Source organism: Lygodium microphyllum, chromosome 4 (genome assembly GCF_053477565.2).
Source record: "Lygodium microphyllum isolate KBCC chromosome 4, Lygodium_microphyllum_v1.1.10, whole genome shotgun sequence".
NCBI classification, from domain to species: Eukaryota; Viridiplantae; Streptophyta; class Polypodiopsida; order Schizaeales; family Lygodiaceae; genus Lygodium; species Lygodium microphyllum.
The window spans coordinates 22659711-22685803 of record NC_141138.1 but is presented as its reverse complement, the minus strand read 5'-3'; the positions used below and the strand labels follow the sequence as shown (position 1 = coordinate 22685803).

The following is a 26093-nucleotide window of genomic DNA, read 5'->3' as shown; positions in this document are numbered from 1 at the left end:
AAAGAGAGAGAGAGCCTAGAGGTCACGACCTAACCTCATCTTTCACGGCCTTCATGGAGAAGTGGGAGAGAGAGTATGAGTCTGAGAGTAATGCCTTGCCACGAGGGAAGAGAGCCATTAAGAAAGTACATACTTTTTAATATATTTCGTCTTCAAAAGAGAGGTGAAGGTGAAGTTTTTAAATATCCTGAGGTTCGGAACAACTTTCATCGGTGAGATAACCTGAGGTTCGGGACAACTTTTGGTGCTTCGGGGAGCGAGAGAGAGGTTCGACAAACCTTTGAATAGATGATACATAGAAATAAAAGAATACAAGATGTGACACTAGGACTTGCTAGACTTTGCGACAGTCTCAAGTAAAGTGCAAGAGAACTTATACAAGAACTCGACGTCCCTTCCGCGACTTCTAATAAAAGATCGAGTGAGTCTGGCCCCTGTGGTGTGTTGCGCGGCACCAATTTAATAACGATATATGACTTTTCCGCATATGTTTGTCTCTTAATTAATTAATTGATCGCCATGCAGCTCGTGCATGAAAACTTGGCTTTTTATGTGACATCGACACACACGTTTATATACTGACTTGTTGGGGGGGGAAGCGTTTGTAATGTGTATTCAAGCTGGTCCCTTAGCAAGTCGGAATCCCACGCAGCTCTTTTGCAACAATGAGATCACGGATGACCATTCGATGAATTGGCTCACCAAATTACAATCGATACAGGATCGATCGTTCGCTCTAAGGCTCACCTAAATTGACCAAATTACAATTCACGTAAGACGGTACTACAACATTGAAAGAATTTACAAGTGTTAATCACTGATAAGTGGGTTCATACAGAGTGTGTACTGCCACGCGCACAAGGGATTCGCAGCTGCGACCAATTGCAACATGATGAAATGATGACGTACAGAAATTAACATGTCGACTGGATCTCTAAATTGATGAGTCAAGTCATCATTATGCCTGCATTAAGCTGCCCTCTCCGATCGGATTTATGAGAAAATTGTTAGAATGGATTACGAGATTACGTTGCCCGACCATGTAATTAACTAATATAATAAGCATGGTCTCCCGGCGCCCGCTCGAATCTGTGATAAAAAAGAATGGAAGGCTGCCTGATCGTTTGATTAAGTACTGTTATTTTAGCCATCGATTAAATTGTGCAGGCAGCCACACAGGGAAAGATCATTTGTTCTTGTTTCATCCCAGGCCAGCTGTAATTAACGGAGCTGCCTTGATCTTAATCTCTTTGCAGCAGCTGCCCGGTCCAGCATCCTCTCAACGCTCAAATCAAAGGCGTCCTTAATTCCCAAAGATCCCCGTGTAGCCATGAGCTCAGGCACCGCCTTTGAGCTCATGTAGATGAAATTCGGAATAAGCTCAACGATAGTCTCCCTCATCTCCTGTATTTTCTGATCCGAATATCCCCTCAATACCTTCTCCACATGGCCTAGGTGCTTCTCTGATATGAACACAGAGTACTTACTTGGGTCTGCTGGGAGATGCCATTGATACTGTGTGTAAGCTGAGTCATTGTGGAAGAAAACCGGAATGCATCCTGAGAGCATGCCATCGAAAGTCGAACGCCTCGTAGACGTGTCGCCAGGAGGCTGTAGGCAAAATTGAGAGAGGAGGAGCTCCTCTGCTATAGGCTTTGGGTTGTGAGCACATTTGATTCGCTGGCAGTCCACAATTGTGCAACCTTGTGAAGAGGGCTTTGATGCTGCAAATGATCCCAGTGATGGCCTTGAAGATGCACCGATAGACGGTACTTCCGATGACAATGATGCTGATACTGTGGCCAATTGGGATGTAATACTTGCTGCAATTGATGCAGATGACGACTTTGCATTTAAGCATTGGTCTAAGACAGATTGCCTTATGCTGCCAAGCTTGCCAGGTCGAGGCGCTCCGACGAAGGCAAATAGATAAGGTCTAGGAGATGCTCTCACCTTAGTCTGCCACTGCTTCAAACTTTGGATGGAAGTGGGATGAAAAGCGGTTGGATATGGAATAGCTTGATCATTCTGTTCCCATGGTCTCTTCTCCAAGAAAAGACTAGTAACTCTCTCCATCTCTTTCAACACCCTGAAGCTGGTTCCCCATCCAACATTCTGGTTCAGCGGCCTCGCAAAATCCCACGCTGTGCGTCCCATCACGATGAAGTGATCATGCCCACCATACCTCTTCCATGTCTCCTGTGCATTTTCTTCCAGCCATGATATCAATCTCAATCCTTGTGAGGCTCTGTCACTCATGTTTCGCCCATACAGGAAATACAGAGCATCCAATCCACTGTAAAATGGTATGAAGAAGGCATCTGCGCGCAGTGGGTTTTGGGTTCTGCATGGGTAATGATGCATTCTATGGTAGAAAATAACCTCCAACATGTATGGGTCTGTTGCAAACCACTCTGGCCAACCGCTATCATTCAGAGAACTCCCAAACCCATCATTCTGTACATGTGGGCAAAATTTAAGCCAGTCCACAATCTTATATTCACAATCCTTCACTATGTTTGCGTTGAATTCTGCCGGCAAATCATACATATAAATCCTCTTTCCATCACACACCTTACTATCGGCCGGCAGCTCTGTAGTACTCAACCTGGTGATCTCTGAGATCACAGGCTTGTTTATCCCATGATGACCATTTGATGGCATGTCTGTAATAGGTGATGTGTCATCAGCCATATTGCTCAAGTACTGATTATAGTGCTCCGATTTTGAATAAGTGTCTGCAGCAGCGCCTTGTGGGTTGATTACGTCTTCACGAGTATATAGATCATTTGAGGCTGGCTTAATTAATCTACCATAGGATTGATCACCGGAGTTATGACTACGGTATTGATGATCTTGATCTGTTTCTGCAACAAGATTGTTGATCACATGATCATTAGGCCTCTGCCGCAGCTTCCACTGCGCCATTGAATTAGAGCTGCGCCTGGCGCCCTTGGCCAAGCTATGGCGCCTGAACTGGGCCATGCGGCCCGATTCGGTGATGATGACAGGGTGGGGCTCTGAGAAGGATGGCAATTTCAGAGAGGTAGAGGCAATGAAGAGGATGAGAACAAGGGAGAAGGCACAGAGGATGCCAACATGGTAGGTCCATTTGCTGATCATCAGAGTGGATTGCCGGCAGGCCGGAATGAAGCGAGAAGATTTCATGGCCAGGCAAATTGAAATGAAGCTATTCGATGATGGATGATGAGGATATTGATCAGATGATCATGGAGATTTATTTGCTGCAAGGGGATCACTTATGATTCCTGCAGATAATGATCACAGTGCGGCTCCTGCGTCTTATAAGCCAGCTGAAGGGATTAATGGCGATGCCAGTAGCGGAATTAAAAAATGGCTTCAGCCTGGATGGAGCGATCCGCCCCCAACGGAAAGAGTCGATGCGACTGATCAAATCATATAAACAAATGGTCTATCTATTTGAGGGACAACAGAAGGGGGGGGGGGGGGGGGTTAGAGGAGAAGGGGGCGGAGGGGGAAGTGGAGGACTAATATTTCGATGACGCTGCAATCCAAGGTTACCAAAATTTCAATGATTGCGTTATGTAGCATTTTGTAGGCCGTTTATTATTTTGTAACTGTGGAATATATATATATATATATATATATATATATATCTGTGATTTGCTGGCACGAGCGTGCCCATGCACCCGCCCGCCGTCTCTTTTTTCTTTGATGTTGTTGCCGTTCGTCTCTCTTTTTCTTTCTTCCAAATGACTTCTCATCTTTTTAACATTCCCTTTTCTTTAACGCACGAAACAAGCAATATATGAACTTTGTGAAGTGTATTAATATTTTTTCGAGCCCATTAAAGCATTCACATAACTGATAATTTTGACATTTGCACAATGTTTATTCTTTTTTTGTTGGTGGGGGTTGAGAGCTAGCTTTCGATCTTATGTTTAAAGCTTTCTATTAGAATTGGAGTTACCATAATTTTTGATAGCATAATAAACAAAACGAGTCAATATAACAACAAGGGCATAACAAGTTTATAAATCAAAGGATAGAGACCACCCCCTCCCCATGGTTCAAAGAATAGAGAACTAAACCCCCCCCCCCCCCCCCAAAAAAAAACCCCATCAAGTTGTTCTTTTGTTAAACCATGGGTCAAGTCCAACAATGTCACTTGTGTTGATTAGTGCCGTGATTCTAGCAAGTGGAAATCAATACCTCCTTCATGCATAAGGCTCTCAAGGATTGCACTAGGATTCAAAAACACTTACTGCCATCCTTCAAGTGGTGGGACTATGTGTAGATATACATGCGTAATGTTCGAGTATTGATTGAGGATGAGACTAACTACAATAGCATAAAAAAGCACCTTGTAAGTTCAACACTGAAATGTTGTAATTCACAGCAACCAGATGGTTCTGGAGAATCTCTTGTATGTTGGGAAAAATGAGCAGTAGGGACTTGGCCAAACTAGTAACCAGGTTTGGCTAATGCCCCAAATTGTATCAACATTTTATTTATTATAAGTACAGGTCAAAATTCGTGTGCATCTAAAAGCATAGAGATAGGATATGAGTAACACCATTATTTGTGTGGTGTATAACATTTTGTAAGGCTGTCTCCCAGAAAATGATAATAACTGAACAAGGTTTGGTAGTTTGGTGTTGAGTAGCTGAGCATGTGAATGTCACTTCCTTTTGAATAAGATGCAACTTGAAATACCCGAGCTAATAGAGTCAATGACATGTGGTAGATGCCAAACCCAAACAAACGTTGTCTATAAGCACATGGCTAAGGAAGTTTCCGAGAGAATTGGCATATCTTGAGCACATGGTATTGTATTCTCTTCTAGTCAACCACCTTTAATCAATTATGTATAAGTCCATTGCAATTTGCAACAACGAGAAGACTTTGGCGAGAGGCACAACGGAAGGAAGGTTGAAGCCCAAATCCAATAGAAAACCGTTGGCCCCTTACACCACCAAAATTGAAAAATACAGTCCGCGTCCCCTACAAATACAAACGGTTGCTAGGAATACAAAAGCAGAAGAAGAATCTCAACGCGATGACAAGAGCACCAAGAGAAAAAAATATCAGAAAGAGTATCATAAACGATTCATAGCACCCCCCCCTCACTAATGTTTTGTTATAGTGGAATCTCTAGTCCGAGCGTGTACAACCTTAATAGCTTACCTTATTTTTGGGACCAAAAAAGTCCAACGTTCCTTCCACCTCACGTGATACTTTGGGAGCTTCTATTTGCTTGTTTTGCCAGTAGCTGCCAAAAAGCCTTTATAACACGCAAAGTAGGATTACTAGACCAGACATCTGTAAGAGTCACCACCATAGATAGCATCGATAAAATAGCCTGCGAATGACATCCACCAAATCGTCATCGTTTCCCTCTCACTAAAATAAGGAATAATTCCAAAACCTCGTGTATTCTTCTTTGGCTCAGACAAAACAACTTCCGCTCATGACACGTTGTATTTCCAAAGCCCCCCTTATTTCATTTTGCCGGCCTCTCATACAATTGTTGTTGATTGTCGTCATCCATTCGTCTTACACATTTCTTCGATACCGCCACAAGTCTCCGTATGAGACCCAATACAAAAAGCGCTCACAATGTAAGATTTTTACAACCTTTAACACTTCTATGTTGCTATCATTTCATAACTCAAAGGTTTGAGATTGGAAAATTGAGAACCTTTTGCCCTCAAACTTGAGAATATGTTTTACAATTTCAATTTCACCTCACATCGGAGCACATATTGGATGTATCCCAAGCCTAATATACAAATAGGAGAGAGAGAGAGAGAGAGAGAGAGAGAGAGAGAGAGAGAGAGAGAGAGAGAGAGAGAGAGAGAGAGAGAGAGAGAGAGAGAGAGAAGCTTCTGCATCTACAACCCACCTAAGTAACATCAATGAGAACCTTTTGCCCTCAAACTTGAGAATATGTTTTACAATTTCAATTTTGCTTGACATCGGAGGACATATTGGAAGTATCCCAAGTGTATATATATATATATATATATATATATATATAGAGAGAGAGAGAGAGAGAGAGAGAGAGAGAGAGAGAGAGAGAGAGAGAGAGAGAGAGAGAGAGAGAGAGAGAGAGAGAGAGAGAGAGAGAGAGAGAGAGAGAGAGAGAGAGAGAGAGAGAGAGAGAGAGAGAGAGAGGCTTCTGCATCTACAACCCACATAAGTAACATCAATCCAACCCTTCTCATCTATTTCATGAAGAACTTTGGCACTATGTGTTTGTATTTCTTTTTTGGGAAAGGAAGGCCAAAATAAACAACTACATGGAATATAAACTTCACCGGTTTAAAAGCAAAATTCTAATAAAATGACATTCCAATGTTGAAGGAAAAAAGAGTCAAATTGAGGATAATTAATGATATTATTTCTCATGTTTACACTCGCAAGTTAAACTTGCTTTAAGAAGTTAAATTAATAGCCTCCTTTTAGATCATTGACAACATCATAAGCAATGGGTATAATTATCTCTTGTGTAGCCCCGTCCACTATAAACTCTAGCTTTGGGCCTTTGACTGTCTTTGTCTCTTAGTAGTACCAATTTTCTCACCATTGGCTTTAGCTTCAGCCTTTAGTATATCTTTCTTTTGCACTCTCTCCAGTAAGTGTTCTTGATAGTGTGATGGCTACATATAATCAATCTACACATGAATCATTTTCCTAATATAGTGTTGTTGCTTACTTGCATGCATCACAATGAAGAACACATTACACATCATCAACAACACCATGCAAGAAAATTCACACGTCCCATGGTGATATGCACAATAATGGATGAGATGTGATATAAACATGATTAGAAAACAACTTATTTCGATGTTGATGGTGTGCTTCCTAACATTCCAAGCGATGCTGATGTGACCATCATAGAACTCATGTGGTATTCCCCTGTGGATGGCTCTATTCACCATGATGCCAACATAGTTGCTGATAGTGTAGGTGTGCAAGTAAGTGGATTGGGAGATGTAGTGCTTCCACCTAAAAGGTGGAGAGAAGAGATTGTGCATGCATGGCGGGCAAACATTGTTGCACTTGTGCACCATTGTATAAGCATATGCCCTAAATTGCAATGCAATTAAATATTATCAATTACAAAAGGAGATCATAACCACTTGACGAAATGTCGGATGACCATTGGTGTGAAAGAGCCATTTGCCAATAATGGTGTTAAAAGTATCCATTACTAGTGGGGCTAATAGTAGTATACTTAATACCTCTTAATAGGATGTTGAGAAAGGTGAAGTTGTTTAAACTTGTTAGCCTAGCCTTTCAGCCAGTGAAGGTTCACCTAGCCTCTATCACTTAGTGAAGGTTTAGATCCACAATGTTGCTTAAAAATCTTTCAACATTCTTCTTTTACACTTGCATGTGCCATAAATTGTAGCCCATTTCTTTCAGCACTGCAAATATTTTTTGTGGTCATTACCATAACAAAGCCTAACTTCAATGTTACCATTATTGCAAGGTCATTCTAGGTAGAGGATGTGTATGCACAGCTATAAACACCAATCCTTATGTAAAATGATGCATTTGAAGGCATTCCAAAACACCTAATAATCCATCACACAATTAGCTATTTTACCCTATAGCAATCCTCATTGGTGCACTACATGGCACGCCATTATTGGATAGTCAACTAGTTATGGCCTATGTGTACTGAATAATTGCACACATTCAATTGTATTCTAGAGGTCCTTCATGCTTTCAAGTGTGATGCTATTCCATTATTCACGTTGTATGTATCTAATGATTTGGATTCTTTCAACTCATGTATTCTATTCAATAAGCAGGATTGAATTTTGATTGGCTATGTAAAACTATAGTGCTTAGTCTATTAGACTCTTATAAACATGAGTTTAAGACCTTTTCTCTTTGCCAAACCTTCTAGAAATATGAGTTTGAGACTTGTTATCATAAAAAAGAAATTCCATATTCTTTATCATTTTATAGTCTTTTTTCTTCCCCTTTTCCACTTATGCAATCTCATTAAGCATGTGCCATCTGCCTTTTGCTAGCACACCATTATTTTAAGTGGCATATGTGTGAGGATGAGCAAAGAAACAAAAAAAAAAGAACACAATGACTAAAAGAACACAATGATTGAACACTGAGAATGAATAATGAAAGAGACTAGAGGAAAGTGAGAACACAACGACTCAAAGAAAGTGATTAGGAAGTGGAAGCCACAACCCAAGATAGGAGGGTGACAATACAAACCACACAAGTGATGGCACGATGATGATGACAAGCAACAATACCTCAAGTCTACCTTTAGGCTAGGTGGATGTGACATGATACGCAAAGAATGGAGGAGAAAGCAAGTATGCATAGACCTCAAGATCACACCTAGACAATCAACCAATCCTAAATGAGCCATCCAAATGGCCATAAAGGTGCCCAGTTGAATACTAAATAGCCCAATACCCATGAAAATGTACACCACCAATATTGCTCTTTGAGGTCATAGGCAAATCGTACAATAAAATATATAATGATGACAATATACAAGGGCCCCAAGTGATGCTCAAAGAAGACACTTGAAGGACTTGCATGAACTCACAAAAATACTCCAAGCTCCATCTTTGAGTCATGGCTCCTAATCTAGAAAATGCCTAAAGAAGAAGAACCAAGTCAATGCCAATCATACTTAAACCCTCATCCCAATATAAAAAGCAATTGTATCTTGACGGATGACACAAATCACAATATAGAAGTGCATCATGACATTGGATATCCCTTCTTCAGTAAAATCACCGAAGTGTCCCAAGATGTAAGAAAATGATGAGGAGAATATTAATTTACTTTCAAAAACTCCAATCATGGGCCTACACCACACAAACTCCAAAATTTGGATCGCCAAACTAATTAATGCATTTAAAAAGTCATTGGGTCAACTCTATGAAGATATTGAAAAGGCTAGCTAGCCCCACTACCACCTCTTAGTTCCTCTCTAGCCAAGGAGCTCATGAGGGATGCCATTCCACAACAAGAGGACATTTTCATTCTTGCTACATGCCAAAGCATCCACAACAAGAGGACATGGTCATCCTTGCTGCATGCCAGGGCATGCACAAGCAGAATAAAAGTTACTGTATAGAAGTTCAATTAATACCATGCCATAGGAGAAGTTGACTTCCCTTCTTGATAAGGAATGATGATCCAAATCAATCTAAGAGGTCAAGGGCTCATGTAGTAGAAATTTCTCAATCAATCCAAGAAAACTTGTCATGCTGACAAAGAATCAAGGGACCTGCTCAAGCATTGGTCGCCATTGTGGACTTAGTCACATGACCACCACTGGAGTAGCATGATACCTCTCATTTGTGTAGCATAGAGATGTGACCACCAATGCCACTAGAAAGCAACCATTAAAAAGTAGCCACCAAGAAAATTCAATGAAGTACATTAAAAACCACCATCCTCCAAAGAAGCCTCTAGAAGCACTAAGATGCAAATTGCATTCATGAACATACATGCAGATTGCATCTATGATAGTTGGACCATGATCCAAGGAAAATATGATCTTAACTTGTAGCTAAGAATCAAAATACAAGTATCCTTCAAGGCAAAAAAGGAAGCCTAAAAAAGAACATATTATGCCATGGTGGGAAAAGTTGAAGTTGATAAGATAGAACACACGTGAGGAATGACAATGGTATGCAACATGATAACGTAGGCTAGAGAGATAGTGATACTAGTGGTAAATTTGGTCAATCAACTTAAATAATATGGGAGGTCAGTAGGTTCAACATTGTTCATAGGCACACAAGTAGTAGGAGATAGAGAGATAGGACAACACTGGAATGATTGTACTGAGAGATCATAACAATTAACACACAAAACCCTCGCTTAAGTTGAAAAAGAAAAAATCATGTGAATATAATCAAACAAGTATAAAATGCAAGTCACCACTATTTGAAGAAAGTTACATAAGGTTCAAGAGGATCAAGAATTGTAAGCAACCATAGTGGTAGTTCTAGCATTAGTAGTACGAGCCCACATGATACTAACAACATTTCAAAATGCAAGGTGCCCACTTTGTGAGAGGGGAATAAGTCACCTAGCTCATCAAACATCACCTAGCTAGTAGATAGGTCACGTAGCTCAGGAAACAAGTCACCTAGCTAGTAGATAGGTCACCGATATAAGACAAAGGGTAGAGATAGCAAGTGCAAGGTTCAACAATTCCAATAGTGCAAAGAACTAGAAACACTAGTTATTTGATACCATGTTAGAATGAGCAAAGCAACATAAGGAAAGGAGAATAACTATCAAACACTAAGACTGATGAAAATTGAAAGAGCTCAAAGATTGAATGAAAAAGTAATGGAATCCTTAACTTGAGACATGAAAGTGAAACTATAAACCACATGTGCAACAATACATGAGACTAAGAGTATGAAGAAGCACATGGGTTATGGCATAATGATAACTCACAATGCCTCCAATCTCCCTCTCGCCAAGTGGATGTGACATGATACAAAGGAGTGGAGCATATGTAGACCTTATGTAATCAATTATTCAAGCACTACCGCCCCCCATAGCACAGACAACAAGCATACTGAGAACCAACACAGGTGGACACTGACATCACTTTTGACATTCAACATCCAGGTTGCAGAATGAGGAAAAATCACAACAAGAGATCAAACACCAAATGCACTCAAAGTTCAATCCAAAATATATTGATGAAATAAGGACACCACAAATATCAATAACTAATATGGTCACAACATAGGACTTTGAGGATAGCTAGTACTGGATCATAAGTATTGAATAATTGCAAGATACAAGACCATGTAGTACTACTACCGAATGTAATGACTATGGATGATACAATATAGGCTTTATTGATAGAGAGAATTCAGGATACTAGTCAAGAGAGATGAGCGAAAGGGACTTGAGGGGGATATGGAAGTGAAATAAGAGAACCCTTTGACATGTGACCTCTAAGACTGTGTATATGCTCGAACAACAACAACAACAACAACAATGATTTGCTCCCTTCCTTCATATAGGATACTGTCTGCAGTGGGACATTCTCTCCATTGATGTGTTGTGTTAGGTAGCCTTACTGCTTCTGCACATGTCAGCTCCTTAATGTGCCATTGGTAGTGCCTAGCTTTAAAGGGTGCTAAGTGCTTTCACTTCAACACTAGCATGCATGCTAGACTTAGACCATGAAGTCAATCACACTGATATCGCTATCATCCTTTGTGAGAGATGGAAGGAGAGGTAGTAGAGGGTGAGGTAGGTTGGGATTGGGTGGGGGCCAAAGTCAAGGTGCATTTCTGGCACCGGGAGGTGGGTGGTGGAGTGGTTGTGGGAGCTTTCACTCAACCGCCAAGACCCACGGACCGCTTATTGTTTCAAGCATTCCAAGCTGAGCACTAATGGCTACCTCTCACATAACCGACGTGCCATCCATATCTACGGGCGTAGTGAGCTCACCTCCGTGCCGTTCGAGTTACCTCCTCTCCCGCGCACTCCGATAGCTCCACGATCCAAGTGCAAACTTCAAGCAAGCTCCATCCTCAAGCTCCAAGCTCCAAGCTCCAAGCTCCATTGCCGCGAGCAAGACAAGTGAAGAGAAGAGAAAAGAAGAAGAGAGGAGAAGATGGAGAGCTTCTCCTCCTCGGTCCCTCACCCTCACACACTCACTCCCTCACACTCTCACACTCCCTCTCTCAAGCACAAGCTCAAGCAAGCAAGAAGAAGAAGAAGAAGAAGAAGAAGAAGAAGAAGAGAGCTACTTTTGGCCACATACAAGAATGGGCTTCTCCTTCACTTTTCAACTTTATATACAAAACCCTAAATCCCTTTTGGGCGGTCATCCCCTTTTCCCCTTTTTTATATGGCCGGGTCCTTTTTCCCATTGTTCTTCTATCTTCCTAGATTCCTTTCCACCGCTCGTCTACATTTACAAATTGCACGGGTGAGAGCCCGGTGCTCTTTTACAAGATTTCAGGGTGCGCCTTTTTATTTTAAAATGCGCCTTTCCCCTTTTGTATTTGCCTTGGACCTTTAAGGTTGCCCTTGAGCTTTTGGCATTTTCTCCTATTCTTTCTTCAGTCGGGCTACCTTTTTTCCGCCTTTGCCTTGCGTCTTTTTTATTTCCTTTTGCTTTCTTCGTGTTGGGGTTAACATTACCCCCTCCTAGATGAGTGCCAGTCCCATGGCACTCACAATCGTAGGTAGCAAGCATTTAGCATGCACCGAAGACGTGGGTGACAAGGACGCCTTTGGTTTCTGTGGAGGAGTGTTGGTGGTAGTGTGGCAGAAGGTCCTAGGGGACCTGTTGGTGGCCAAGGTGGCTGGTGGAAGGTTGTTGGAGTTGGTGGTAGGACTTTTCAGTGTTGGGGATTGCATTGATGGCCAACAGAAGTGTTGGTTTGTTGGGGATTCTGCACATGTCGATTCTTTGCGGGCTTGTCGGATGGTAAGGGATAAGCATTCAGAGTTAGTGCTTGTGCATACTTAGATATTACTTAGTTAGAAGATTGTCGGCCTGGTTCCTTGTATAGCAATGGGTCAGTGAAGCAAGGGGCTAAGTGGATGGAAAAATTTGTCAATGAAGACGGGAAGTACACTTGAAGATTGCTTGAGACATCATTATGGTCTTGTCAAGGCAATGTAGCATAATTAAGCTTCTTGATGTCTTAGCTGTTGGTAGCTAGTGGCTACTTGTAGTGCTTGGAACGTATGGTGTACTTTTCCATTGTCTTTCAAGCCTTGCTTACCACTGTTGATTGCAATGGCATTGAGATGGAGTGTAAAAGAATTGTGCAAGTGGTTCAGGGTGACAGGTCTAACCATAGGCGAGGCGAGCTCCCTAGGTGTGTCCTACCCTTAATGTGCCCTGAACAATTGTGGGGGACATACAAAGGGCTAGGGGATTAGGGATGGAGCCAGCCGACCAAGATCACTGGACGTACCTAATTTGAGGACGCCTAGGTGCGGTGCTGTGATCGTGTGTGCTTTTTTCTTTTTTCTTTTTCTTTTTCTTTTTCTTTCTTTCTTTCTTTCTTTCTTTTCTTGTCGTTTCTTTTCTTTTTTTTTGTGTGGAATAAGTGAATACAATCAATGCCATACATTGAGACTGTTAGCCTTTCATTTGGATTGAGAAATGTTGGGATTCAAAGGCTATGAAGAATTGATATTACAGAGATGATTGTGTTACCAGCCTTGATGCTAGAGGAACTATTGTTGAGATAAAGAGATACACTTGAGATTTTGCAAACCTCTTTGTAATATGTGAGACATCGAACAATTGAGGTAGCACTTGGAGTGAGCTGTGCATGGACAAGGGCAGGGCATTGTGCGAATTGAATCCTGGATGATGAAGAGACGTTCGCCCTTGTTGAGAGCGTGGCTCCTGCCCGAACATAGATTTTGGCCAAGAAGGAGGAGGTAATCTTTGGCCATGCTCAGTTGGCAATATGTGCTTTTTCTGCAGAGGTGTCCTTGGGTTCTCATCCAGTGGCATTTCCGTCATGGCTTTTGTTTCTTGGTATTCTTGTCACTTCCTCCATAATGGTTCTTTGTGGGGTTGGTGGTCTTGTGGTGACTTGGATATAAAACGCTTCTAGACATTGACCTGTGTCATTCTGCATCAACTTGTCACTTCGTGAGAGTACATGCTTGCTTGCGTTAAGTACATCGGACCAATGCAATCATGTTAAGACATAATTTTTCAGAATGCTATGATGCCTATCCCATTACTTGTTAAGGTCGCATACATTAACGGTAGGTGAAGGAAGTGTATACAAGTGGGGATCTTGCCCCTTTACTCATCAAAAACAAAAAGTTATGGCATGATGACTTGCCAAACTACTTGTACAGTATAGGGGCTTAGTTGATAGGTACTAGGCGGGGTGAGTCCGGTTGGCCAGGCGACCGGGGCGATGCTAGTGCGGGGCTCCCGTGAGGCTGGGTAGGGAACATGTCGGCCGGGACATGAATGGTGTAGTCCCGGGCCGCTACCGTTTCCAGAATGTCATTAAATAATTCATTAAATTCTGTCCTATCCCTGGCTGCCCTTTCTGCCCTTGAGTATCTGGTGCCCGAGTGTATATTGGGGGTTTGTGCCACTGGCATTGCCACATGCTGCGTGTTGCTTTGAGTCTCGACTTTCTTGGCCCGGGGGTTCTTCGGCCTTTGTTCGGGACGGTGTCACTTAGGGCCTCGCTTCTTCGCATACCTCTTGAGGGTTGGCACGTAGCGCTCCGGTGGAGGGGCGCGTGCCACATGCTCTCGTCGTCTGTGAAGAGCGTCTTTGCATGTCAGATATCCATGGTTCTCCATGTGTTCCGTCTGGAAGCCTGCAAGATGCAATCCAAGGGTTAGACCTTGATACATGATACAGCTATTCTCATGGAAAGGATTTTAGTATGGTTTATCAAGCGCATATGACAAGAAGGGGAGGGGTGAGGCATGTAGTGTTTGTCGTAAAGGGATGGCCCCAATGATGATGTTCGTTTTGCCTCCAGCCATTAGCCGATCTTGGCTTATGCTAAGTTGTGTGGACTGGTTGTCATGGAGTGGGATAGGGCACATCCTCGGAAGGATAGACCAAAAAGGGAAGAAGGTGTATAGAAAGGGGCTGCACCTTGTCTACACCATCAATGTTGTTGGTCAAGGCTTCCTATGGCGGTAATGTGGGTTGCATGCCCTTCACTTGGAGGTGGGGATGGTCACATGGCTTTTAAATGTGTGATGAGAGGAGGACTTGAGGAGCTTAGCCTGTCAGACCCAACTCTTCTCCCTGCGCTTGACTATCATTACCTGTGTGTGTTGATATTGTTTATACAAGGTGACACAAGAATAAGTGTTTATTTATATACATAATGTCACTTCACGAGGATAAGAAGAACTCGGGATTGTACTGGAGCGTGGCACACGCATCCAACACTCGTGGCAGCTTACTTAGTACCAATAGATATTTTGCCACATCGAGCAGCATGGAACCTTGTCCGAGTCTACTGGCAACGTGTAACTCCTCCTCAGTGAGAACCTTATTAATCAAAGGGCTCTCTAGGCTAGTTCTAGCTAAGTTCGTACCTCGAATGGCAGTCAGTACTCGAAGGGAAGTTGGTGCCACATATGTTGGGTCCCTTTGGGATTGCCATTTGGCCAATCGCTCCTTAGAGACTGTCATGATCTGAGCCCCTAGTTTGGCCATTGCAATGTGGCATTCACACCAATGCTGTTCAAATTGACTTCGGCCCTCTGTTAGTCACTTTAGTTGCTCTATGTCTATGAGATTCGGTTGGCAGAGCACTTCATTGAACGTGACGGTTAAGCGCAGTTTGTTAGCCTCCTTGTCAGAGATGAGTTGCATGCGTTCATGTAAGAGCTTGTTATAGTGCTCGTCAAGATGTTCTTGCTCTTCCCAAGATAAGGGGAATGCAAGTATTCTTCAAGCTGCTCCTTAGGGCATGCGCCCATGTCCACAAGGACGTAGATACGTGCGAACACTTTGAGCTTTGCATCCAACTCAGTTAAGCATTCTGCGACACTTCTATGTTCAGCGAGGGCTTGCTCGGTTGCCATCTCATGCAAGGTTCTAAGAGTTTGCGTGGACTTTAGCATAGCTAGGGGCTCAGGCCTAGATGAGCAAGATTGGTCAACGTTGGGATTTCTCATGCCCTTGGGGTTTCCATGTTTCTCTAGAGGCTTCGTTGTTGCATTATGGTTCTTCTTGGATGTGACTAGTGTGAGTTCGTCACCTTGTTGTGACCGTGTTGCATCCACTCTTGATTGGTCGATGTGGGTTTTATTGTCAATGGATTGAGCATTGAAAGCAACTGTTGATGGCAACAACTGCTTTGATTTTTCCGAGCACACGAATGTGTCTGAGGTTTCACCGCTATTAGGGGAGACATCTATGGGTTCATTGGTGGATGGACTCGATGCTTTATTCATCAGCTCTCTAGCACTCTTCGTCCCAATGTTCTTGGGGTCCGCAAATACCTGCAACAGTTGTTGTTTTCATTGTTTTATCCTCTTTTTCTTGGTCAGCGCAGGTGCATCTAATGGCTCAGGACACTAGGCTAGGTCGACCACTGCTGATGTGCTTGGTTGGGCCTCAGCATTCTCCTTCTCTAGAGTATCCTTACGGGACAAGGCCGTGGCCTGCTGAATAGCCTCGCTAGGTTGTGAGAGCACAACTACCTCCCTTTTCGGAGAGTCTAGCTCTTCAGCCAACTCCCTTGTGTTTAACTCCTCCAGCCTAGGCTTTAGGTACTTTGAGAGTGCTGGAGTTGTCGAGAAAGTTGGTTGCGACACCTCCTCCATAGGTAAACTACTAAGGACACATTCCGCAAGGGGTGTTGTCACGGCCAAAGATTGTGGCTGCTGTGCTCCCTGATTGGGAGTAGTGTTGGCTAGTTTAGTGGACTGGCTACCATTGGTAGACTGCGGTGTCAAGTCCCTAGGCAGATCAGAAGTGGTTGTGCCTTTTGTCGCCCTTTGCACCTTCACTTGTGTAGGTTGAGCAGCGACACGAGGCTGCTGCTGCCGCGCTTCACGTGTCAATTTAGGTGAAGAGGATGTAGGAGATCTGGGACTCCTACGTGGGCTTGGCACTGACTAGAGAATTTGCTCGTGATTGTTAGACGATTCTGTCATTAGCTTTGTTGAGTGATCAACCTTATCATGAGCAATTTTGTGCCTGTGGCGCCCATTATCCTCTTCGGAAGTCAAAGGCTCCTTGGGCACTAGTGGGCCTTGTGCATGCTTGATAGTTACCTCTGATATCTTATTGCTAAGTACGCCAGGCTGGGGATCTACTTTTTGATAGGCCATGTTTGGTTTCTTGATTTCAATAGTGAGGGGCTCGATCACTCCAATATTTTTGGTTTGAGACTTGGCCTTTCGTTTAGTTTTCCTCCTACACCTCTTTGCTTTGGACATAATTTGGGCTTCTGACAGAGGTGGCTTAGTAGGGAGTTTGGGTACCCAAATCCAATGATTGCCTACATAATACCCTTGAGCACGAAGTAACGCCTTGGATATCCATCGTGGTGTTGTACTGCCCTTCCATCGATGCCTGCGTCTATAAGGCTTGGGCTTCTTTTGGAGTCTTCTACAATATTTGTAAGTCCAGAGCCCGTCCTTGGCATTGTCTCTTGACCTCTTTTCAGGCCTGGCCTCACTCATTGGTTCTCGTTGTTCGACCTGTGCTTGTATCAGTTTTTCCAACAAGTCCTTGCTCTCGTTAGTAGGCTTGACTATTATGTCAGCACCTTCCTTGCCTTTCCCTTGAGGTTTGATGAGGTCACCCTTGCTAAAGGTTGTGACTATCCTCACACCCGGTAGTGTCAGGTGTATCCTCTATGCTACATAGTCGGCCTCACACTTGGTCGCCTTTTTGAAGGGTCTTCCCAGGAGGGTTTCCTTACCATATTTAGCACTATTTGGAGGAATATGAAATATGATAGGCAAGCTTTCCGTTTCAATTGTCGCAAGGATTTTGCACTTCCCTATGAGTGCTTGTGGGTGTCCCCCATAAGGACTAAGAGTTGCACTAGTCGGTGTGAGTTCTGGTTGGCCTAGTAGGGTCCATGATTCATAGGTCAAGATGTAAAAATTTTCTCCTTCATCAATCAGAGCATCAATAGTATGCTCTCTTTTCGCGGTGAGTTTGACCCTAAGATAAGCAGGTGGTACTATGTCTTCATCTTCCGGGTCCTGGCTTGTAAATTTAAGCCTTTTGACAAATGCCATTGAGTCCCCACTTGCATGACCAGACGTGGATTCTCCACCAATGTCTTGGGTTGTTTGTGCAGTGTTGCTCAAGGTACATCTCTCATCAAGAGTGTCATGTCTAGTCATCTTGGCATTTGTAGCTTGTTGATGTTGCATTTCGCTCTGACTAGACATGGTATGAACACAATGTCTTTGTGTTCTCGTGGTGTGGCCTTTTTGCCCTTGATGGCTAGATTGGCCCATTGAGGTTCTAGGCCCATTGAGGTTCCAGGGTCTCTGTTTGTCTCCAATCTGTGCCCCTATTCCCCTGTTTTAGCCTGTTATATAGCAACAGAAAACCCTACTGTTTGTTTCTTTTTCTTTGTTTTTTCCTATCCTAAATGCATACAAATCACAAAGCAATCATCTACACTACTCCAACATGCTTTTCCAAATCCAAAAAACCAAAAACCTACTAGCTAAGGAGATCTAATACCTCTTCAAACTCCCTCGCTTCCTACCTATCTATCTCAAGCACCAGTTCGGGGAAAACCCTACTCCAATGCTCGATTCGAAGAGCGCAAGTGCTCAAGGCTTGAATCCGTTGGTCCCGGCAACGGAACCAAAATGTGGGAGCTTTCAACCGCCAAGACCCACGGACCGCTTATTGTTTCAAGCGTTCCAAGCCGAGCACTAATGGCTACCTCTCACATAACCGACGCGCCATCCATATCTACGGGTGTAGTGAGCTTACCTCCGTGCCGTTCGAGTTACCTCCTCTCCCGCGCACTCCGATAGCTCCACGATCCAAGTGCAAGCTTCAAGCAAGCTCCATCCTCAAGCTTCAAGCTCCATTGCCGCGAGCAAGACAAGAGAAGAGAAGAGAAGAGAAGAAGAGAGGAGAAGATGGAGAGCTTCTCCTCCTTGGTCCCTCACCCTCACACACTCACTCCCTCACACTCTCACACTCCGTCTCTCAAGCACAAGCTCAAGCAAGCAAGAACAAGAAGAAGAAGAAGAAGAAGAGAGCTACTTTTGGCCACACACAAGAATGGGCTCCTTCACTTTTCAACTTTATATACAAAACCCTAAATCCCTTTTGGGCGGTCATCCCCTTTTCCCCTTTTTTACATGGCCGGCCGTAGCCTAGGCCCTTTTTCCCATTGTCCTTCTATCTTCCTAGATTCCTTTCCACCGCCCGTCTACATTTACAAATTGCACGGGTGAGAGCCCGGCGCTCTTTTACAAGATTTCAGGGTGCGCCTTTTTATTTTAAAATGCGCCTTTTCCCTTTTGTGTTTGCCTTGGACCTTTAAGGTTGCCCTTGAGCTTTTGACATTTTCTCCTATTCTTTCTTCAGTCGGGCTACCTTTTTTCCGCCTTTGCCCTACGTCTTTTTTATTTCCTTTTGCTTTCTTCGTGTTGGGGTTAACAGTGGTGGAAGGGAGTTGTATTGGAGGTGGTGCTACTATCACCATAGATCCATTTGAGTCTAGAGGAGGAACTGTGAAATGAAGCAACATGATTAGAATTTTTTTTGAGATATCAGGGCACCATCGAGGGCGGTTGGATGCAATAATGAGTGGGTTCCATAAATAAGCACCACATCAGTAAAGGTGGGGGATGTGTGAGAGCCATTCGATGTGGAGGCGAGCAATGAGTGGGGAAGGAATGCCAAGATCCAATGGCAAAAGGGAAGCAAGGGAGTCCTGTTTGATAGGGAATGGACACTGGAGGCCTTCACCATGATAGGGAGGAAGTCAGAATCCTTTGGCAGGCAATTGATAAGCTTGCACTATAAATTTGTTAATAGAACTAATTAGTGTTAGAATCATGAAAGACCCAGAAGGACCACTCCACTAGAACTTGAGCTTGTCAGGAAGTTTTCCCATCTAAGTCTTAAAGACTAGGACAGTTACGCCCTTTTGGAACAATGGTTTCTTGGATAGACAATCAACTTGGTGCTTCTATGATAGGCTTGGACCTTAGACAAAATATAAGTGCTACGGATCTGATCTTCTTCTAGTTGGGCAATGGCTTCCATCTAGAATGGAAGTGATTCTTCTAGAATGAGCTAGTCTTTCATCATGAGTAAAAAACTCAGGATTATAAATTTTAGGGGGGTAATGGCTTCCAAGACAAATGCCAGTTTGTATGGAGTCATGCCAATGGTGACTTTGAAGGAAGTTCAAAAAGCCCATAGTGCTACGAGAATCTTAGTATCCCAATCTTTTCTATTCTGGTCTAGCAACTAGGTTTGAATATTACATAACACCTTGTTGGTGAACTCAGCTAAGCCATTAACTTGTAGGTAGTAAGGATAAGATTTCTTATGAACAATAAAAAAGAATGATGTGAGCTCTTTGATGACTTTATTTATAAAGTATATACCTTGATCACTGATCGATTTGATTAGAGTACCATATTTGGTGAAGATATTATTAAAAAAACATTTGGTTATTGACTTGGTAGTGTTGTTTGATAGGGGCCATGCTTCTACCTATTTGGTGTAGTAATCCATTGCCATTAGGATATACTAGTTTCTTGTGTATGCCGCAGTTGGAGAGATGGGACCAGTCCCCATGTAGGAAAGGGTTCAAGAGGTAGGATTGGCCACGGAGCTACAAGCGGTCTCTCTCGCTCTAGGTTGACCCAGCCATTGACAAGAATCACAATGTTTAATCTAGTTGCAAACATCACCATGCATGGTCAACCACCACCACAAATAAGCTTGCTGAATTTTGTGGGTTGTAACTTTTGTGGCAAAGTGACCACCAGCAACTCCTTGATGGGCTTCCTCCAAGGCAACAAGTTGCTTCATAGGGAGGACTAGTTTTTGCAGTACTCTAGAGAGAGTGCAGTAATACAATCGTCTCATTACAATTTCAAAGCGCCGACTCTAGAGAGCTAGTCATTTCCTTTGGTCCTTCTAGAGATGGGTTAGACGTCTTATTGCTTTGGCAAATAGTTAGGCATCTAAGCAGTCATGTTCCAGACCTATTGGTGGTTCTTCAAAATCAATGCAAGGTAGGATGTCTGCAATGACATGCTAGTTTTTGGGATGATGAATGACTATGTAATCAAATTCCTACATCATAAGAATCCATCGAGCGAGTCGCCCAATGACATTTTGCTGCTTAACCAAGTAAACTAACATTGAATAATCTACATGAAAAACAAATAAATTCCCAAGAAAATCATACAAAAATTTCTTGATGGAGTAGATCATGCCAAGATACTTTCTTTCGCTTATTGAATAGTTTTTCTCGTCATTAGATAATCTTTTGCTAGAATAGAGCACTGGTTGGAACCAGCCATTGGCATCTTGGTGTATAAGCACACTTCCAATAGCAATATCAAATGCATCTACAAATACATGGAAAGTCTTTTCTCAATTTGAAAGAATCACAATATGAGCTTTAGAGAGTAATAATCGAAGGCATTTGAATGCCAAATCGGCTTCTTCATTCCATTGGTAAGTAGATTTGGCCAGGTCCACCAATTTATCGAGGGAAACATCCAAGTGAGCCAAGAGCCACAGGTGGTCTCCATGCCACCAGATTTGTCCTAAATAATAGTAACATGGATGTTGAATTGAGTAATGTAGCTTACATTATTGCTCCCACCTTGGTGGGGTCAATAACAATACCATTTTTCAAAATGATGTTTCCTAGTAAAATACCACCTTGAATAGTAAATACACATTTGAGTAGATTTAAACTTAAACTTATCTCTCAGTATTTTATGAGGCAAAGTCGGAGGCGTATCAAGTGCAATGTGGCCTTCCCAAAGACACTAAAATCATCCAAAAATGCCCTCATAAAATCAATCAGGTAAGGGCCAAAAATCTCTTGCATGTCTTTTTGAAAGGAGGCCAGAGCATTGTTAAGAGACCGAACCACATCACTGTACAAATATATACTCCCATGTAGTGATGAAAGTTGTTTTAACTTGGTCTTAATGAGCCATGCACACTTGATTGTAGCAGCTTAAACCATCAAGAAAGAAGTACATCTTGTGGCCAGCTACTTCATCTAGGATGGTGTCCAAGTAAGGGATAAGGAAGGGATCAAGGATTGTGGCTACATTAAGATTTTTGTAATCCACACATATCCAGAACTTCTTGTTCTTCTTCAAAACAATGACAATTGGGGAGATCCAATTTGCTCGATCTACCGAAGAAGCGATGAAACCTACTCTCAGTAGGTTTCATTATGTAGCATTGCTTTCGGATTAGGACAACATTTAGTTTCAAAGGAATCTAATGCTATGATAGAAACAAGGATCCATCCCTTTTATGTTTGAATATGCCCAAGAAAATACATATTTGAATTTGATAAGCAAACTAATGAGTTGCTGATGGACTAGGAGTTGTAATTTGGCACTAATCTTAATTGGTTTGTGGTCTTTTTTAGACCAAGATAGACTATGTTTAATTCATATTCTTTTACTCTTGTTACTTTTTGCATCTATGCTTCAAAATCATGCTCTTGACTCAGAATCTCATTGATGTCAACATCAGCCATTTGGTTAACATTGGTATCACCATCTGTGTCAGTCGGGTTCTGGGTTCTTGGACTATTTGGACAGGCCCTTTTCCTATTGTTCCATGACTTGAGGTTGCTGACTCTAGGGTTGCATGTACTATTCATTGTTTTGAAGAATATTTATGAGACACCAAGGTTGCAGATCGATATTAGCCTTCAAGAACACTTCATCAATGTCACTTAAGTCCTCAACCATATTGATTATTTCAATGATAGTTGGTTTGCATTACAAGGCGAGTAGGGCAACATTGGTTAAAAAGGCTATGACTTTGTGTTGATTCCAGTGGATAGTCAATTTATCCTTATCCTAGTTATTATGACTAACGCTTGCTTGGTGTAGCCAAGGTTTTCCCAATAGTAGGCGGTAATCTTTGCCAGCATGTTCCATATTCTGGACTACTAGAGAAACCAAAAACTAAATTGTGGTAATTTCTAGAAGTACACACTTGATAATGCCTACAGGTTGTAGAGATCTTATCCATTGCTGATTGGCCATCCTCACTAGGGAGGGGATGTTCCCAATCCATCAATTGCAATTGTTGGCAAGTCAGTGATGATATTGACTCTTGATCCACTATCGAGTAGGACATTCCAGATGATTTGGTCCTTGCACTAAAGATGAATCACTAGAATGGTTAGGTTAGACAAGGGACCTGAATGCGACAATGTATAAATCTTTTGAATTGTTTCCTTTAAAGCATGGCCCATCATGGCCGAGACTTCCGATTGGCACTCGAGTTGAATCATTTTCAAGAGGTGATTATTGAAAGCTGGGACCAGATCTCAGGGAGGTCAGTCATAAATATATGTATGTATCACATGGGTTCAACATAAGTGTTAATCCTCAAACAAACAAGGTGGAAAACCCAAAAAATCTAAAGCAGAAGACAAAGCGAAGGCAAAAGTGGAATGGAGAATGAAGGCACGCCAATAAAAATCGAGAAACACAAGAAGTGTGAAAAAGTCCTAAATCAAGGAGACATGCTCAAGAAAAATCACAAGTCAATACTTTTTGCAAAAGAGCGCAAGGTGCACCGTGATTATTTTAAAAAGCACCGGGCCTTGACTTGTGCAAATTGTAAATGTAGATGGGCGGTAGGAGGGAAACTAGGAAGATAGGAGGACAATGGAAAAATGGGCCTAGGCTATGACCGGCCATGTAAAAAGGGGATGACTGCCCAAATGGAATTTAGGGCTTTGTATATAAAGTTCAAAAATGAATGAGAGCCCATTCTTTGGTGTGTGGCAAAGTGGACTCTTCTTCTTCTCTCCTTCTCTTCTCTTTGCTTGCTTGTGTGTGCTTGAGGGAGGGAGTGTGAGAATGTGAGGGAGTGAGTGTGTGAGGGTGAGGGACCATGGTGGAGAAGCTCTCCATCTTCTCCTCTCTTCTCTTGTCTCGCACGTGGCTATGGAGGATGGAGCTTGGAGGAAGAGGATTGATGATGCTTGAGCTGGCATCACGAATTGTGGAGCTATTGGTGTGCTTGAGAGAGGAAGCAACTCAATCGGCCAACAAGGTAAGCTCACTACATCCATAGAGAGGCAAGGCGCATTGGCTATGTGAGAGGTAGCCATTGGTGGTCACTTGGAATGCTTGAACAATAAGCGGTCCGTGGGTCTTGGTGGTAGAGCTTGTGCTTGCCACTACATTTTGGTTCCATTGGTGGGACCAACGGATTCAAGCTTGAGCGCTTGCGCACTTCGAATCGAGCATCGAAGTAAGGGTTTCATTCCCGAACCGAAGCTTGAGGTAGATAGGAGGTTTTGGGTCTTTAATCCATGCTACAAGTAAGTATTTTTTATCTTTGATGGTTAGTTTAGTAGGATAAATTAGTTCAGTACCTTGCTTTCGATTCTTGTTGCATTTAGAGTAGGTTAAGGTTAGAAAATCGGTTGGAGAAGTGAAGGGTTTGTTGTTATAAAACAGGCCCAAAAGGGCATAAATCTGTGAAAAATGGGAGGAAGGAGAGATGAAGGGGGCTGAGACCAACCAACGAGGGGACAAGAGTGGTAAGAACTTGGTGAAGGAGGGGTTTAGTAGCTAGGAGACCTAGGAGAAGCTCATTTGAAACCCTGGTTGCCTGAGAGAGAGAGAGAGAGAGAGAGAGAGAGAGAGAGAGCTTCATTGCGTGGACTTGATTCAATCTCATCGTTGACGAGTTCATTGCCCACTATAGGTATTCCCACACCTTCTCCTGCATGTGTAGTTAGGATCTAGAGGTGCTCAAGTAGTGCGAAGGCTTTGATTGCTCAGTGCGGTGAATTTTGTGCCAGCTCAGAGAAAACGCACCACGTTCAGCCCGTCCGAGTGATGACCATTTTGGACCGAGTCCCAGAATCTGCTCTCGGCCCACCTGACATTCGGCCACTTGGTCCACTTGACTCAGACACTCACCGCTCGGCTCGTTCGAGTCAACCATTCGAACACACTGGATATTCAGCCCTTGGCCCTAACGACTTGTCCCACCCACACGGACAAGTTGACATTCGGCCAATCTTACTTGGACGCTCAAAAATTTAGCCCTTGGCTCTGTCCACTTGGCCCTTAGACCAGTGGATTCGGCTCACCACTGTTTGGCCACTCGGCCCTTGGTCCATCTGATTCAGCCCTCGAACAACCGCACTTGGATTGTCTGAAATCGACAGTTGGAGTCGTGATTGGAAGGGGACACTAGCAATGAACCCTATAAATCAATAGAGATGGCCAAAAATTGGGCCAAAAATTGGGAATATGGGCCTATTAGGCTAAACCCACGACAAGAGCGATAGAGTCGTTTAGGCACTTGTCATCTCACTCGCTTTGAATTCCAGCCCATAAAGCACGAGGCAGAAAAGCTAAAAGCCTGATTTTGCACAGTGCACAGAAAAGAGCACACACACGTACACACACATAGAGTGAAGGTAAATTGAGGACTAGTTGTAACTAATAAGGAACTCACCCAGATGTAAGAACTTGAACGAACCCACTAGTAAGAGAAGACCCAAGGACATAGAAGGGAGATCGAATCCCCAAGAGTAGGACCAAGCCAAGGACACAATCTAAAATCTGAACGCAACAAGGGCAGGCAATATCAAGGAAGTGAGTCTACCCGACCTTATCAACTTGAATGACAACTTGGTAGAATAGGAATTCCTAGACATAGAAGGAGGAAGCTCAGGCCGTAGAAGCGACGAGGAAGTCCTAGACATGGAAGGAGGAAGCTCTGGCCGTAGAAGCGACGAGGAGCTTAACCTAAGGGACTTCCCTAAAGCTTTCCAACATTTAGTGAACCAATACAATGCTCAAATCCGGCTAGAACACCACGGTAGGCCAATGGAGGACATTGTAGCAAACCTAGAGGAAGAGGGAAAATTGGCCCGTAGGGCTTTGCAAGGCCTAGCTGTGTACAACAACAATAAGGAAACCAAGAACTTACGCCAGAGTTTAGAAATGTGAGAGATCTAGAGAGTGCTAGCCCTAGTAGGTAGGAATCGATCAGAGAGCAAGAGAGTGCTAGAAGAAGATCTCACTCTGAGTAAGCTCCTAACAAAGTGGGTTCCAAATAACATGACGCAAAACGAAGCACTGCAGCATTGGCAACATTTCTACTGATAGGGCTAGAAGTCAACCAAGGCTCTAAGAGCCAATAAAAAATCCCTCTGGTAGCAAAACAATTGGACAAATACAAAGCTACTGATGACCCATATAGCTTTGAGGAACATCTTGAGCAGGTCTGCGAGGCCAACAGCCTCACTAATACTACTCAATGCTCCCAAGCTTTCGGACTATGCTTAGGTGACAAGGGTTAGACCTAGTACACAAGTCTAGATGTTGCGGAGTGTGCCGATTTCAATGGCTTG

At 43.0% G+C, this 26093-nt stretch overlaps 1 protein-coding gene across 1 annotated transcript; it reads right to left on the bottom strand.

The window, feature by feature from the left end:
- Positions 1–586: 586 nt before the first annotated feature.
- Positions 587–3468, bottom strand: LOC148036877 (putative xyloglucan galactosyltransferase GT19). Its single transcript, XM_087675797.1, has one exon. The coding sequence runs from the start codon at positions 3166–3168 to the stop codon at positions 1222–1224; it is 1947 nt and encodes a 648-aa protein (XP_087531923.1). The 5' UTR covers positions 3169–3468; the 3' UTR covers positions 587–1221.
- Positions 3469–26093: the final 22625 nt, after the last annotated feature.